Source organism: Primulina huaijiensis, chromosome 6 (assembly GCF_012295235.1).
Source record: "Primulina huaijiensis isolate GDHJ02 chromosome 6, ASM1229523v2, whole genome shotgun sequence".
Lineage (NCBI taxonomy): Eukaryota > Viridiplantae > Streptophyta > Magnoliopsida > Lamiales > Gesneriaceae > Primulina > Primulina huaijiensis.
In genome coordinates this window covers 23,660,905-23,676,627 of record NC_133311.1, presented here as the reverse complement: position 1 = coordinate 23,676,627, position 15,723 = coordinate 23,660,905, and the positions used below count along the sequence as shown (strand labels likewise).

The following is a 15,723-nucleotide window of genomic DNA, read 5'->3' as shown; positions in this document are numbered from 1 at the left end:
TCATGACATTTTCCTTTATTCGGGCTCACCATAATTTGCCTCATTCCTTGCACCAACATTTGACATGAGAATGTCATAAATCATTTTCTGATTAAACTCGTCAAATCATGGTAAGAGCGTCTAGTATCATCGCCCCATGATTCCCTAGGTATCACTGATATTGCATGCGAGAACCAATCTGTTATGATTAACATACTGTACGGTACCTTCATCTCATATATCCCGATCAAATCTGTAACCATTGGTTCATCGAGGGTTGCATATTATATTCGATAGCTATGTAATACATTCATTAAATATTCATATTATCATCGCATGTTTAACTAGAGAACCCTTGTCCCTAATGTACATCTTACACTCTGCTAGAGATTTCATGCACTACTATTTCGTTAGATCACATAAGATATCCACATATGTAGGCGAGCAGTGAATTCTCGACTACAATGCACTGGCTCCTACACATGTCGCAATTGTACCCAACCTCGCCACCTTGTGACACTCGCGGAGACGGTAAACGAGTCAAAGCACAATCCTATTATGTAGAGCCTCAATGTTGTCCCGTGTCATAAAGACTAATGATGTACAATCATAACCACATACTTTTTCTCTCGATGAATGATAACCACTTGGAAAGTCCGAGAGAAGGTTGTTCGGTACAATCATCAAATGATTATTCATCTGCATGATTGAACATCTCTATGCCTTTGCCATGAAATACGGTACACAACATCACATATGACAGTCTCAAGCTCAAACAACCTTTATCTTTGTTTTTTGGCGGTGGAATCGACTAGGAACGAATTTATAATATGCAGTGTTTACAAACGAGTTTCAAGATCGAATTACGATTCATTTGTATTAAACTATAATCAAAGTCTTTATCTATGTCGATTGCATGTATATACAGATAAAGCAAAACGAAACCAAGAAATGTAAATTATATCAAAATAAAGATTGTCTATTACAATTGAGTCAAAAAATACTTTAGCCAACTGTTGGCTTACGGGACATCTTATGGTTATTCTTGAACTTTGTATCTATTCTATGATATGACTTATTTCTTTACAGACTGTACTTTTGGTGATGAAGGAAAGCAGAAGAAAAGGGGTTCACGAACTTGTGGAGATGAAACTGATGAGTTATACATAGAAACAGTATGCTGTTTTATTGTGGATATCAGTAGCATTGCCTTATTACAAACGCAATTTATTTCCTTAACAAGAGAAGTGAAAAAAAATGCAAAACACCCAAAAAGGTGATTTTATTTCTCACATGTTATTAAAGTATAAGATTTGTCATCATTCTGGTAAGCAGAAGAACTTGTAGCGAAAGGGAAGTATCATGGTTCCCTAGTCGGTGCAGCATCTGTACATGACATACTTATCCATGATCTTGCCACACTCTGAGCAAACCACCCGCTCGGGGATATATCCAGCATGCCCTGGCAGGATCAGGCTGTTACAGTGGTGTTCAGGGTGGATAGCACGTATCTCTGTATCCAGCACGGTCACAAACTTGTCAGGATGATCCACCTTATACCCCCAAGTATTGTAAGCTTCTAAAACTGGCAGCACTATGTCGCCTTTTCCCTTCGTCATCTCATTGTTTCCCCAGCTAAAAACTGCCCACCCTTGGTCACTGCTGTCAAATGTCATCAAGTCCATGATCTGCTGCATCACATGGTCGTCGTCCACCGTCAAGGTAGTGTTTTTCTTGGAGTTCCACATGCTCCACAGCCTCATCCAGAAGTACCAGACATAGTCATAGTATTCCTTGAGCGAGAAGATGTGGCTCAGTTTCTCTCGATCGATTATTTCATGGCACCGTCGGACTTTATCCTTTGGGTTGCGCTTACCGACATATAGCATTTCCAGAGGTACGTTTAGGGCATTAGCAGCTGCTCTGGCTGACACAGTGAACCTACGGATCCAGTCAATGTCCTCCCCTCCGTACAAGCATATCACTTTGTTGTCCCTGATCTGTCAGACCAAAAGAAGTCTCAGTGATCAGTTTCGTGCAGTCGAAATTGGGTTTGCACCGCAATGTAGTAATAGTTTTTTTTTTAAAATTTACCTATTCTTACATGTGTATTATATGTGCTTGCCTTACTGACTATTGATTCAGAAAACACACGGGATTTACAACTTCCTATATACCACCTAGGTTTCACGTTTTTTTTTTTTAATGTAAAAGGGTAGGTGCGTGCTGTTACCCATGTTTTGAGGTGTTGAGTAGGAGAGTGCATATATTTCTTTGATTCTTATGGAGGACTGGTTCAGAGTGGTATATGTGAATATTGCATTCATTGACATGCATGCATTTACCATAGTAGGTGGATGTCTGACGTGCCAAATATAGACATATCATAGCTAGATGGTAAATAAATCGATGGCAGTTTAATGATCACGTACCCAGTCTGGAATTCGTGGATCAATGGAATCTGCTAACAGTCCAATGTTCCAGGTGTTTTCTGACCAGAGAGCCACCTCCCTGGTTTTAGTGAAGGGGAAAGCCAAACTACTCCAAATCCACATCATGGGTAAAGCGTCAAGATTGGATGGTTTCCCCTGTGGATCTAATACTACGAGCATCGGCATGTGGACAAATTTCCAGACCTCTTGGATGTATCTGATGGCTACTTGTTCAATCAGTGAAGGGTGGTCCACGGAATACCATGGCATATTATTGTTCTTTAGTTCCTTAAATTGTATCTCCTGTGATTGGGAAAGTGAGTTTGTTTGGTTGACAATGGGAAGCCATAAAACCTCGTACTCATGCCTTATTTGTTGTTGGTTGTAGATCATATGAAGGACATTTAGTTCTTCGTGAGGCAGGTCGAGATCTGAAATCAGCAGTAGTACGTACTTTGCCCTCAGTCCGTCGAGCCTTTCCTGTAACGCAAAGAACTTTAGCTTCTCAGAATTTTAAGTTGTAGGAATCTTGAAATTTTATCATGTAAAAGTAAAGAACCAACATTAAATCTTTTAGAACCATCATAGAGTGGCCTTTGATCATCCGTGGCACGAATCATTGCCCTCAATACTTTCATATTGTCAATGTGAGCAACCTCCATAAGTTTTTTGAATGCAGTGTACGCATCTTCAGTCTTCTTCCTATCTGCACATACGTGACGATATGATCGATGCAACGTGGGTATCACACTACCAAATACTCAATTATTGGTTTTTGAGGACAGTCTGATCAGATCTGTGAATATGAGGGTTAACAAAAAATCTTTCTAGCATATCGTCCTTGTTTACATTTACTATCTTTGTTACCTTAACAGTGTATCCGTTATTATTAGACAATACGAATCAACATGTGACTTACCGATTAAACCCTTACAAATCTGCAGTTGCTTTTGTAGGTGCTCCATCATGACTGAGAGCTTATGGGCCAAACTTGATATCTCCCATGACTCAGCAGTTGACGAGATGTACCTTGATAATCAACAATAGACAAAGTTTTGAAGATTCATTACTGAAAAAATAAGTGGGTTAGTTTCAGTTACAAGCAATAAGAAAGGTGGATAATAAGATCTAAGAGCATCATACTCGTGACCAGTGCCGATAAGGTTCAGGAGAACTGATGCACTGACCAGAAGACTCCTTATGACCCAATAAACAGCTATTGGAATATGAGAAGTGGCAGCCTCCACTTCTGGTGATTCGCGGCTAATGTACAGAGATGGAAGCTCCTTGAATTCTATAATACAGTGGGTCACCTTTGTTATTGCAGTTAAGAGCTCAACTACTGCCACAAATTTCTTTCTCAAATCACTGGAATGCTCCATTGTGCTAGGTAAATCTTTGAGTGTGGCAATATTCTTGGCTAGTGGATTTTTGGTGTGAAGTTGCTCAACGAGCCAGAACTCGCCATAGTTGATGGAGAAAGCAGCAAAGGTAATGACCACCTTTGCATCCCATGAGTAGTTTGATAGTGATTTTAGGAGGTCCATGGTTAGTGAATGTGCTTCTGTTCCGGAAGTACATTTGCATATTATCTGTTACATTGTAAAAGTCGTGATTTTCAGTCATGTAATTTCAACAAAATGTCGTCTTTTGAGGGGAAATTAGGAACTTTACCTCACTGGAAACCTTGTTGATGGGAAATGCCATTAGTTGAACTATTTCAGTGTCGTGGTAAGAACTTTGAGTGATGGTATCATGGTAAGAACTTTGAGTGACAGTATCATGGTAGGAACTGGAGATGACCTTGTTATCAAGCGTGTCCAAATGGGCTCGAATTGGAGCAACCTATATTTGAGCAGAATGCCAGAGAATTATTATTAATAAAAAAGGAAAGAATTCTGAACGTGAAAAGGGTATGAATTATTATCATTTAAAAAGGGTTTCTTGAACTAGAAAGTGTATAGTGAATAAACTTCTTGCATCCTACAGCAGTAGAATCAGCAGTCAAAGGTTTTGCCAGGTTGATGATATCCTCCACTATGAAAAGAATCGGTTTGACATCAAAATCTTCGACTTCTGGAGAATGGGTTCCGAGAATTTGCTTGGTAAGTGCACTATCATCTGCCGAAAAGAAGGCACGTTCCCCCCCACCTTTCATGAGCTGGCCTCTACCAGGCACCGGCACACTCAGTTGCAGGGGGTTGATGATGTTGTGTTCGATTTCATGGCTTGGCCTTAACCGTTGATCAGTTTCGATATCCTTCACGAGCCCATTGATGATCGGAGATTTAGTAGGTTGTACCTTTTCGGTGGCAAATGTAACATTCTTTGTCTTAGGAAACACGTCCCGGCCAGCCATATCTATCGGAAAGGTGTTTTTGAAGATATTTCTTATATGAATCTGGTGTTCTTCTCCAGGCTTTATATAGAATACCAGAACTTGTTGAAGAAAAAAGAAAGGGAGACAAGTGCCATGAGGATGGAATAAAGCTGCGTTGAATCATATACCTTGCTTCGGTTGTGGTTTAAAAGTCTGCAAAAGGTTTGGAATTCGGTCCCTGACAACATATCCTTTCTGCTAAATCCTTTGCTTCAGACAACAAAAGGAACACTGTGTTTAAGGTTCCCATGTAATTGTCTCGCCGCATGTTGCACGTTTTCGAAGCATGAAGCTTCTTTTGTATATGAGTCTGGAAGATTGTAAGCCTTCAGCAAACCTGGCATCTGTTTGTGCTGGCAGCTTCTTTACTTGAAACTTGGGTCTTTTTAAGGTTGTTATAAAGAATTGAAGCAGATTCAATCTTACCTTAAATAGTCGATATCTTAAAGGCCAGCAACTTTCATTGTAGCAGATGCGTACGCTTGATGATTTTATTACAATTGCTAGCTTCTAGGCTAAGCTTTTACAAGAGTTCTTGCTTTTCATTCAGTTTTCTGATTGCTCATGATTTGCATCATCCTAGTACTGGCTTGGAATTAGTTTGGACCGGCTATTTAGGCTCCGTTTGGTTATGTTTTTATTTTAAAAAATGTTTTTATAAAAGTTTTTTTTTTTTTTTTTTACAAAATGTTCTAAAATTTGTTTTAAAAATAAACATGTGGTTGAATAACTATTCTATACAAACATTTTTATTACTAAATTAAATAAAAAAGTGTTTGGACAATTATTCTATACAAAAATTTTAATTGTAATTTTTGTCTTGTTTGCGAATTGCGATTAAGAAGTTTTTTATTTTTTAATTTTCTTTTTTTATTTATTTGTGATTGATTTTAATTATTCTTAATTTTCTTTTCTCCATTTAATTAAATGTATACAATTTAAAATATAAATATTCATATTTAAAATGTTGAAAAAAAACATAATTTAAAATTATAAAAATTTTGTTACAACTATTCTATAATATCGATATCATGAAATAAAAACTTCATAAATCACATATCTATATATAAGCACCCGGGCCAGTTGTGTAAATTGAATTTAATTATATGTTGATCGTGTTAGTCTAAAAAATGAAATCAACTCACAAGGCTTTAAGATTTCTTTAGAGAAATTTGAAGGTTTAAATCTAATTTAGGAAGTATGAGACACAAAAACCCATTAATCCATCCTTTCAAAAATCTCATTTACAAGAAGTTGCATGAAGGTTTACATCTAATTAGTACGAGACACAAATGAAAACTTAATCATCCTTTCAAGAATCTCGCTTGTTTTCCTCCTCTCTTGAAATTCATGTACGTGAAATTTGAGTGAGAATTTCACATGTATCGTCGATCTCTTTAATCTCCCTCAACTTTTTCATGTCCTAAGACTAATTACCTGGCAAATAGACGACAGTGCATGCATGGACTGGCATGGTGTGCATGAGGTCATAAGGGGGGTCTTCGATGGGCTTACCCTGCAAAAAAGATATTAATTAGATAAGGCGATCCTAAGAAAAAAACGCTAGGAACAAATGAAATGATGTAAAGGGAATTAATGACATTATGGAATTAAACAATGAAGTTAATTAAAGATAATTGAGTTGAAAGTGAAGACCATCAATAGCAAATAAATTTATAATTTGTTGACCACATCAATATCAATATCAATATCAATATCAATATCAATCTCTACGTATTGCTGACCACCACGAAACAGTCTGCTCTGAAGCAACTTCTTGCTCGATGCTTTGCTGGAATTTTTTTAAGCCATTGACTTAATATCTCATAAGTAGGATTCACTTTGGGATCTGGATCAACAATAAGCTAGCTTCACTGCATTTTCAAAATCATGCTTATTTGTTGTATATTCATTTAAGTTAGCAAAATATATCTTAATGGGTTCTTTTGTAATTCATTGTTCATCTTAAATGACTGAACATTAATGCATATTGAATTCATCAATTTACCAATAATTTTATTTTGTTGCTACTAATTAGTTACTGATCAAATGAGTGAATTTCTTCATAGTTGCTAATGAATATTTAATGTTTCTATATTATCTTATCTTTTTTTTTTATTTTATATAAATACATCATTTTTATAATAAGTTGATTTTTAAATATAAACTAAGAAGCATCATGCATTTTTATTTCAATATGTCATTTTGTGTTTGTGACACTATTTTTTTCTTGTATATATTTTTTAATGTTTGCGGGTGTTTTTGTGCTTATTGTTTTTAATTATTTAACATTATTGGAAATATTATATGCATAGAAAATTTAAATCATAATGTATCATTAGTAATACGCATTAATGGTCCACCAATTTTATTTCCAAATAACTATATTATTTTATTTAATGATTGTTTTGATTTTTAAAATATAATTAATAAAATTTGTGATATCTTTAACTCTATTTTTCAGTTTTTTCATACTCTATAAACATATTGTATTGTTTTTTATGAGTTTTATAATTTTTATATATTTAATTTAAATTATTTTTATCAATTAATATCTATAAATTTTTCAAACTCTTGTATTTTTATATAGATGGTAAAAAAAGTTAAAAGTTGAAAATCCTAATAAAATGCTTAATATTTCAGATATAACTTATAAATTTTGTAAACTTTCATCTCTAGTATATGTTTCCAACTTTCTTAGACTATTACAAGTATATTAGATTATTATAAAATAATTTTTTTGGGAACTTAAGAATTTTTATGTATTTAAATTATTTTTATTAATTAATATAAAAAAAATTGATTAAGCTCTTGATATTTTTTTGTAGATGATAAAAAATGTAAAATGTTGACAAATTCCAATAAATTGATTTAAGTAATAATTAAATAAATAGTATATCAATAATTTAGTGATTTCACTTATGATTCATTATGTGTTATTATAATATTTTACATAATAATGTTTTTAAGATTAAATTTTCTATTATTATATATTTTGTTATTCAATTTTCATTTGCGTTTTAAACATAATTTTAAGATTTGTTGTCTTGTTTGTTCTTTTCAACCTATTAATTAATTTTCCATTGTATATGATGAAACTATATACATAAAAAATAAACTTTCCTCTTTTCTACATATTAATTAATTTATCATTATATATGATGAATTTATATACATAAAAAACTATTTTCCACATTTCAAACTAACAAAATTGTTATTTAATATTAGTCACTTACTAAATTAATTAAATTATGTTTACCAATTCATTGTGCATTTTTACTATGATTGCAACTTAATAGAGCATATGTGAGGGCATAAGGTTGTCACCCAACAATTAATATTTGTGTTTAAATTATTTTTATTAATTAAAATTACTTTGTGTTCGATAAATTATTTGATTAGAGGGAATATAATATATTTGATTTAAAGAAATGATTTTTGAAATGTAAAATAACATCCACATTGGATTTGTTAGGTGCAATAATAGTTCATGCTAGATAGAACAATTGAAACATGACGTTTGGGTTGCTTTACGGTTTTAAAAGATTTTAGCTAACGTTGCACTGTTACCAGTACCAGTTATAACTTTTGATAAAACAACAAGTGCATGATCTTATAATTGATATATATCATAGACAAAGTCATGCCTCATAGATTGCAATGATTGTAATTATTGGGAGTGAGATTGTTAGAGTGCAATAATTGTCTTTGCTGGATACATCAATCGAAGCATAACGATTGGACTAGTACTATACCGTTTAAAATATTTGAGTTACACTATTACCACCAGCTATAGTGTTGGTAAAACGACAAATGTCTGGTCCTACAATTGATATCAGAGCCAATATCACGAGTTCGATTTTCCTTCATTGCAAATAGTGCAATTGTTGGGGTACAATAATTGTCTTCTCTAGACAGAGCAATCGAAACGTGACGCCTAAACTACTGTATGATTTTAAAATATATGAGTTAACGTTTAAGCATTGTTACCACAAGTTATAAATTTTGGTAAATCAACAAACGCTCTATCCTACAAGATTTATTTCTATCATAACTTAATTAATATTACATTAATTTCAACAATAAAGTTTGAATTTGAAATTTTTCTTAAATAGATTAAGTCAAACAATTGATTGAAATTATTCAAGAAAACTTTCATTGACAAAATGTTTCAGTAAACAAAATAAATTATTTAATTTTATTTTACATTTTTTTTCTAACCTTGAAACATAAATTTTAAATTATAATTGAAATTTTGAAATATTTCGTCATTCTTCTCTAGTAATTCTTAAATTTTTTTGTATTATTTGAAATTATTCACTACTTTAAAATTGTTTTTATATCTCTTAGGGTAATTTTAACTATTATATGAACTTATAAATGCAACAAACTTAATTAAAAATGTAGTAACAACAGCTTAATTGTTTTTGTAAAATTTGACATTATTCAAAATATTGTTTTACTATATATTATTTTTTAATGATTACATATATTTTTTGTGTGTGTATATATAATATATATATATACACACACTATAAATTAGTTTTGAATTATGTGAATAAATGCATATTTTTTTTAATATTTTTATGATGTTATGAATTAAATCTTAAAAAAATTAGTAACTTTTGAAATATTAATATTTGTACCCAACGATTAATTAGGAGGTGTCTCATTAATTTTTTTCAAAGGAATAAAATACAATTATATTTTGGACTTTTTCGATTATGAATTATTTTGAATTTTATTTTGCTTTCCTAATAAAATATCTATTTACAACCCTTACCTCGAGAGGCTTTTTTCCTAATATATTATCTGCTATTGAATTTTCATAATTTTTCTCCTAATTTTTATATCAAGTAATTATATCAATAATCATAAAATTCCATTTTTCCAGTTTTTTTATTCATTATACTTTAAAATTCAGCCGTACACTTTCTAATTAACAATTAATTCATACACTTAATTATGTTTATAATGCAAAATAGATATAATATATGGAAAACCGAGTAAGAATTTTAAAAAACAAGAAAAATAAAATGAAGTTAAATCAAAGGGTGATCGACTTAAATAAACAAAATAAGAATAACATGGGAATAAAACACGCAAGTATAAAAGAGATTAATCAAAATCAAATCTGACGACGACCAATTCATATTTCATGTTAAGATGTTTTTTGTTATTAATTTGGCTTGAAATCAGATTTAGATCAGCTATAGTGTTTACACATGATGTAGGGTAATAAGAATATATATGCCAATATCAAACCATGCATTTTCTCATATTCGTACGCACTTGTAATGTTCATCCCAACTAAAGCCTCAAGGAAAATTATTCTTGGCTACATTTTTCAGAACGGAACCCGAGATTCGTGCGTCTTGTGCTGTCGATGATTTTGAACCACTGGCTTCCTGGATCGCACGTATTGTTCTTATTATCCAAACATTTGCAACTATTTGTGACAATGCTCTTCTCTGAATCTATGTCCAAACACACGCTAGTGCCATCTTCGAGTTTTGTGGACAGATGCATCTTAGAGTCTGAAATAGCCTCCCATTTTGAGCTGTCACTGCCGCAGATTATACCAAGCTTTGTAGGCTGCCCCAATTTGTCTGCTTGTAGGCAAAAATATGTTCCCTTTATTGTCAAGGTTTTTTGGGGAGTGTAGCTCCATGCTGAGGCATCGGAGCATGTACCTAAAACCAGGGGTTTTGATAACGACAATATTCTTCTCACACATAGGCCTTTCATGGGATGGAAAAGTATCTTATGTTGACGTGCTTCAGAGTAACCTGGCCCTGTAAATTTTTTTAGAATGATTATGAATCCCAGGTTCGCCGAGAAATTGTGCATGTTAAATTATGAGTGAACCTTATTTGGATAGTAGAAATCAAGAAAAAAGATGCACTGCAAATCTACCTCTAAATGGAGATTGAAGAACAGATAACTTTTGTAAAATACTTGTGTTCCTTGCTCCACACCAATTCCAATTATAAACTCCATAAGTTTCATCTAATCCAATCACCCCTTCTCTTAAATAATAACTTCCTGTTAGAGCCCACAATGCCCAATCCACGTCGAATTCGGCTGCCCACCCAACAAAACAATTCAAGAATCTGTGGTCATTCACACTAATACCCCTCATATCCACCCCAAATTCACTCACAAACAAGGGGTACCCTTGCTCCAGCAAAAAAGTTGCTCTCTTCATTGTCTCATCTACAACTTGCCCACATACTTGGTTAGGGTTGCCTGATTGCCATGCTGTGCCATCTGTGAAACTATACCAATGAAGCTCAAACACAGTCTTGTTAGAGTAACTCAAATTCACAGGTTTGCTAATAAGAAAAGATAGATCATTGTCGAATTTCAGCCCGGACAAAATGACAAGAACGTTGGGGTTGGTGGCATGTACTACTTCTGCTCCTTTCTGCATGTACCTGTCCATTACAAGACAGCGCATTGACTCGATTATACAATTTGTATCATAAAACAGTGATTTAATTTGAGATAGGGGATTCCAAGCGTTATTTAATGATACAGTTTATCTCCTCCTAGATATGTGACCTTGTTGTGATCTAGCGTTAGCTTCATATAAACGTGGAATCATGTATAAGTTTGATAGGCTTTACTCAAATGCAGTAGACTATCTTTCTTGATTTGAACTGTTCTGCAAACATACATCTTAACACTTGTGTGTTCTCCTTAAAAAAACAATGCAGAAAAAGGAATGACCCAGTAAAGGAATTGGGATGGCATCGGTAATCTGATTCCTATTAATCATTTATTTATAGGTTGAGTTAAGATAAAAACTCTGAATTTTGATGGACTAGAGAAAGCCATCCAAAATTGACTTTCATCAACTTTGGTTACTTGTGATGTGGCCAATTTTATTTATGATCTTCGCTGACCAGAATAATTGAGAGATTTATAAATTTGGAGATATTTCAAGTGTGACGTACTAATATTTTCAACATATATGGGTTCTTATAAGAGCAGTGTTATGATACAAACGTCGCTATGTTACCTGTACCAATCATTAATATTTTGTTTAGGACCTCTGAGTTCATTCCTCAAGCCCATGCCAACCACATTTTTGGTTCCATTGAAAGTGGTGGCAACCTTTGTTAGGCCCTTGATCCATGTGTCAGGGTTGAAATACTTGTCTCCGAAAAAGCCATTGTCATCAAAATTGCTGCAGCACCAACCCGGCTTGCTTATATGGTTGTCTAGTATGACCATCACGTCGTTCCTAGCAAGACTAGCGACCACTGCCTGAAACGTATCACTTCAAAACTGTCATCGACTCAAATATTAAATTTTTTTATCTATCATTTCGGAAGGAAAATTATATTATAAGTACGTTAGGACCATTGTAAATCTCTTACTAGCTACCTGGTATGCATTGATGAGAGTAAGATTAATCAGTGATGGATTATTTGCCTCGAAACCTGCGCTGGATTCGACCAATCCCAGGTTCTTGAAAGATTGTTTGACCGTAACAGAAGCCAATGTATCATTCGTAAACAAGAAAAGTGGCCATGTTAGTCTAACACAGTTGAATCCCATGTCAAGAATTTCTGCAGAAATAGCATCCAGTGGCTTCTTGCTCAGCCCTTCTGCCACCACCACCTCTAGATGCGCCGGCCAATTTACGCATGCCAGCTTTATGCGCTTGCCTGATTCATCGACGATTCACCGTGAGTCTGTGGAGAGCGGCTGAGACACCGTGAAAACACTGGTGTTCAATAAGAAGATTAATAGTAGAGGAGAAAGAAAATATAAGTGGAAATTGGATCTCAACCTTCCCATGTTGGTTTGTTTTGTTATCAAGAGTGGATTACATGCGCATGCATGTATGATATTTATATTGCTAATGGTCCCATCAAAGGAACTACTTAACTTTGTTAATCATCATCGTATATATATAATCGCTGCTAGCTTTTTCCTTAATTACGTCCATCAATTATTTGTATAATTATATAATTGTCTAGCTAGCACATTTTCTACGTTTTTGGTAAAGAGAATAAAGTAGAAGACATGCATGATTGATGTTTGGTAACACGCCAAGAAATATAACGTGGAAAGATTGTGAAGGCTCATTTCATGCTTAATAAAAATGAAAATTAGAAAAATGAAATAAATATAGATACCACGCATCACTTTTGTGACAAGAAAAAGGAATATGGTAATTGGAAGAACTACTTACAAGGCAACGTAGATATAATAAATCACATTATCGAACAACATATATATATATATATATATATATATATATATATATCAGTGACTATAGAAACTTTGTTACATAAGTTTAAAATTGTTTATTAGCGATGATATTTGTGCGAGTATGTGAGTTTATATTGAAATTTAAAATAAAAGGTCCCCTACATGTGCGTGTTTGAGAAATAAATTAGATTCATGTCAAGGAAACAATTTAGCTGCCTCCTCCTAGCTCTAGCATCCCCGACTGTCGCAGACATTTGTCTTCTCCAGCGACTTTTTTGTTTGCAAAAGGAAATCTTTTCTTGTGGGAAATGTAACTTCTCTTTCATTTCTCGTAAATTTTGTTTCTTTTAATATAACTACGTGTATTGCACTTGATATCCCCATGAACATTGTCCAAATTTTTTGTGTGCAAACTTTAAGTTAAATTATATAATTTATAAAAACTATCTATAAAAGCATATGATGATATATAATCAGTTAATGAAAATAATAATTATTTAAAAATGTTAACACAAATAGTTTTGAATAGAAAAATTGTAATATAAGACAAAAAATAAAAAAACAATAAAGAAGCATAGTACAGTAAGTTATGATGGAATCAAACTTTTTCTTGCTTGATCTTCACATATGCCACATTTTGTGTGTCATTTTTAGTTTTGACTTGTCTCTTTCTCTTTGTGGAGGAAGAAAGCTTGCCATCATCTTCAATCAGGACGTGGGTACTTCTTTTGGCATCATCAGCTAATTTTTTGTTGTTTCGTTGGCTTCGTGTCTTGGACATAGAACTATGTTTGATGTTTTTCCTCTTTATAAAAGTAGCAATTTTTTCATCATCTTCAATTTGAATTTGAGCTTTTGCATTGACATCTTTGAATTTTCTTGATTTGTGCTTTTGCAGGCTTTTGAAATCCTTCAACTATAATAGAATAAGTTGCATTATTGGTCGGAGTTTTTTCAGCAAATTTGAAAAGAAAGTTGTATTCCTCCTTTTCTGGCATTTCAAGGGCCATATAACATGGCGAAGCACTTGCATCCTACACAAAACCAAACACAAGTTAGTTATAGAGTTTTAAAGTTTAGGTGATATTTGTAGTAATTTGGTTTAAATTAAACTAACCTCAGCGACTGACTTGATATAGTATTTCACTGAACAACCAATAAAAGCAGCAGCTACGTCTTCAAATATTGTAATTTTTTACAGTCATTGTCTTTTTTGACATTTATCGTAACTCGATGCTGTGCATATGGCAATATGATAAAAAAAATATAAATGTATGTTATTATTTCATGAATAAAAAACAAATATGATGGATTTATACCTCGGCACTGCTTCGACAAGTATATGAACGCATTTGGTACAAGTTGTCGCATCTTTTTTTTAATAATTGCCCTCGAACAATTGTTACAAGCTTCGTACCAAGGGTTCAACCTGTTTTCAACTTCAAGTACACATTCTTTGAAAGAGTAGTATGTGTTCTAGTTCATTAGAACATAAGATCGATACATTCGATAAACCAAATAAAATTAGTGTTTTTGATAAATGGGAGAAACAATTAGTGCAATAAAATGAAAAAATTGTGAACTTTTTCTCTTACCTCGGTTAAATTTTTGCGTTCATTGAGCAATTGATTGATGTGATTTCTTTAGGACATTTCAGTTTAGTAGCCAGCCACAAATCATCGAGATTGTGGTCTTTACAACCCGAGTTCAGCCTATTTGTCGAAAACAACAAGAAGTATTAGTAATAAACAAATGTGATTATAAGATGTTACAACAAATTAAAGTGAATGTTCGACTTGTTATTACGTAATCAATATGTTTTTTCACAGATTAAATTATCAACACTCTTATTAACTTGGTTCATTCTAAATTGCAATTATTATAGGCATGCGTACAAATTAAAAAATTGATGCTCAGGGAAATAATAGAATTCAATTTGCTCACCATATATTTAAGTTCTCTGATTCGGTGCATTGTGGGTTTAGAAATATCATAGTAGTATATGTGGATTTCAATTGAACTGTGTCGGTGGATTACAATGAATTTTTGAACATATGGGAAATAACATTTTTTGAAAGTTAAGTGAAATAATATCATTTGTAGTTTGGGAAGATATTATATATTTGTAATTTAAAAACAATTTGTTTATCAGTCATGATTAAGGGTGTCAATCGGGTCGGGTGGGTCGGGTTTCGGGTCAACCCGCGAAATTTTTTTATTTTTTTCCCAACCCGAACCCGAAGCAACCCGAAAACCCCCAACCCGAACACGAACCCGTCTAACCCGACTCAACCTGTCTAACCCGACTAACCCAAATTTTTTTTATTTTTTTAAAAAAAATTAATGAAAAAAATTCGAAAAAATAAAAAATAATAGTAATATTTTAATTTAAACACATAATAACAAAATTTTCGATTTAAATTTGAAAGTTTAATTGTAGAAAATTCAAAAATATATTTACTAAATCAAATAAACAATTGTTAAAAAAATAAAAAAAATACAAATAAATATTAAATGATGAAAATTTATCATATAAATATACAATAAATTTTGTTCAAACATACAATATATAAAAATATAGGTAATATTTTTTAAAAAAAAGTTTTCGAGTCAACCCGACCCAACCCGAAACCCGTCTAACCTAGCACTAACCCGAGCCCAACCAACCCAAACCCGACCCGAACCCGAAAAACCCCAACCCAAACC

General features: G+C 33.0%; 2 protein-coding genes and 1 long non-coding RNA gene across 3 annotated transcripts; all 3 read right to left on the bottom strand.

The window, feature by feature from the left end:
- Positions 1–1,047: 1,047 nt before the first annotated feature.
- Positions 1,048–5,216, bottom strand: LOC140978575 (protein SIEVE ELEMENT OCCLUSION B-like). The gene is made up of 7 exons (XM_073443737.1): positions 4,399–5,216; positions 4,086–4,256; positions 3,555–4,003; positions 3,331–3,440; positions 2,975–3,117; positions 2,412–2,891; positions 1,048–1,979 (listed from the first exon to the last, which is right to left on the bottom strand). Exons 1-7 carry the CDS (start codon positions 4,768–4,770, stop codon positions 1,350–1,352), a joined length of 2,355 nt encoding a protein of 784 aa, XP_073299838.1. The 5' UTR covers positions 4,771–5,216; the 3' UTR covers positions 1,048–1,349.
- Positions 5,217–9,958: 4,742 nt separating this feature from the next.
- On the bottom strand, positions 9,959–12,573 carry LOC140978573 (glycosyl hydrolase 5 family protein-like). The gene is made up of 4 exons (XM_073443733.1): positions 12,184–12,573; positions 11,816–12,063; positions 10,708–11,228; positions 9,959–10,586 (listed from the first exon to the last, which is right to left on the bottom strand). Exons 1-4 carry the CDS (start codon positions 12,355–12,357, stop codon positions 10,120–10,122), a joined length of 1,410 nt encoding a protein of 469 aa, XP_073299834.1. The 5' UTR covers positions 12,358–12,573; the 3' UTR covers positions 9,959–10,119.
- A 1,765-nt stretch (positions 12,574–14,338) lies between these two features.
- Positions 14,339–15,004, bottom strand: LOC140979840 (uncharacterized). Its single transcript, XR_012175812.1, has 3 exons — positions 14,962–15,004; positions 14,613–14,729; positions 14,339–14,493 (listed from the first exon to the last, which is right to left on the bottom strand). It is a non-coding gene; the product is annotated as an uncharacterized lncRNA (long non-coding RNA).
- Between the last annotated feature and the right edge of the window lie 719 nt (positions 15,005–15,723).

What these genes read in the sequence shown, in the direction of transcription:
- LOC140978575 (XM_073443737.1), bottom strand. Translation starts at nt 4,770, where the DNA reads ATGGCTGGCCGGGACGTGTTTCCTAAGACAAAGAATGTTACATTTGCC. An exon ending in TCAACAAGGTTTCCAGTGAG is followed by an intron (nt 4,004 to 4,085) that starts GTAAAGTTCCTA and finishes ACAATGTAACAG; the next exon opens with ATAATATGCAAATGTACTTC. An exon ending in GATTTGTAAGGGTTTAATCG is followed by an intron (nt 3,118 to 3,330) that starts GTAAGTCACATG and finishes ACGTATGTGCAG; the next exon opens with ATAGGAAGAAGACTGAAGAT.
- LOC140978573 (XM_073443733.1), bottom strand. Translation starts at nt 12,357, where the DNA reads ATGGGATTCAACTGTGTTAGACTAACATGGCCACTTTTCTTGTTTACG. An exon ending in CTCTCATCAATGCATACCAG is followed by an intron (nt 12,064 to 12,183) that starts GTAGCTAGTAAG and finishes GATACGTTTCAG; the next exon opens with GCAGTGGTCGCTAGTCTTGC. An exon ending in AATATTAATGATTGGTACAG is followed by an intron (nt 11,229 to 11,815) that starts GTAACATAGCGA and finishes TGTAATGGACAG; the next exon opens with GTACATGCAGAAAGGAGCAG.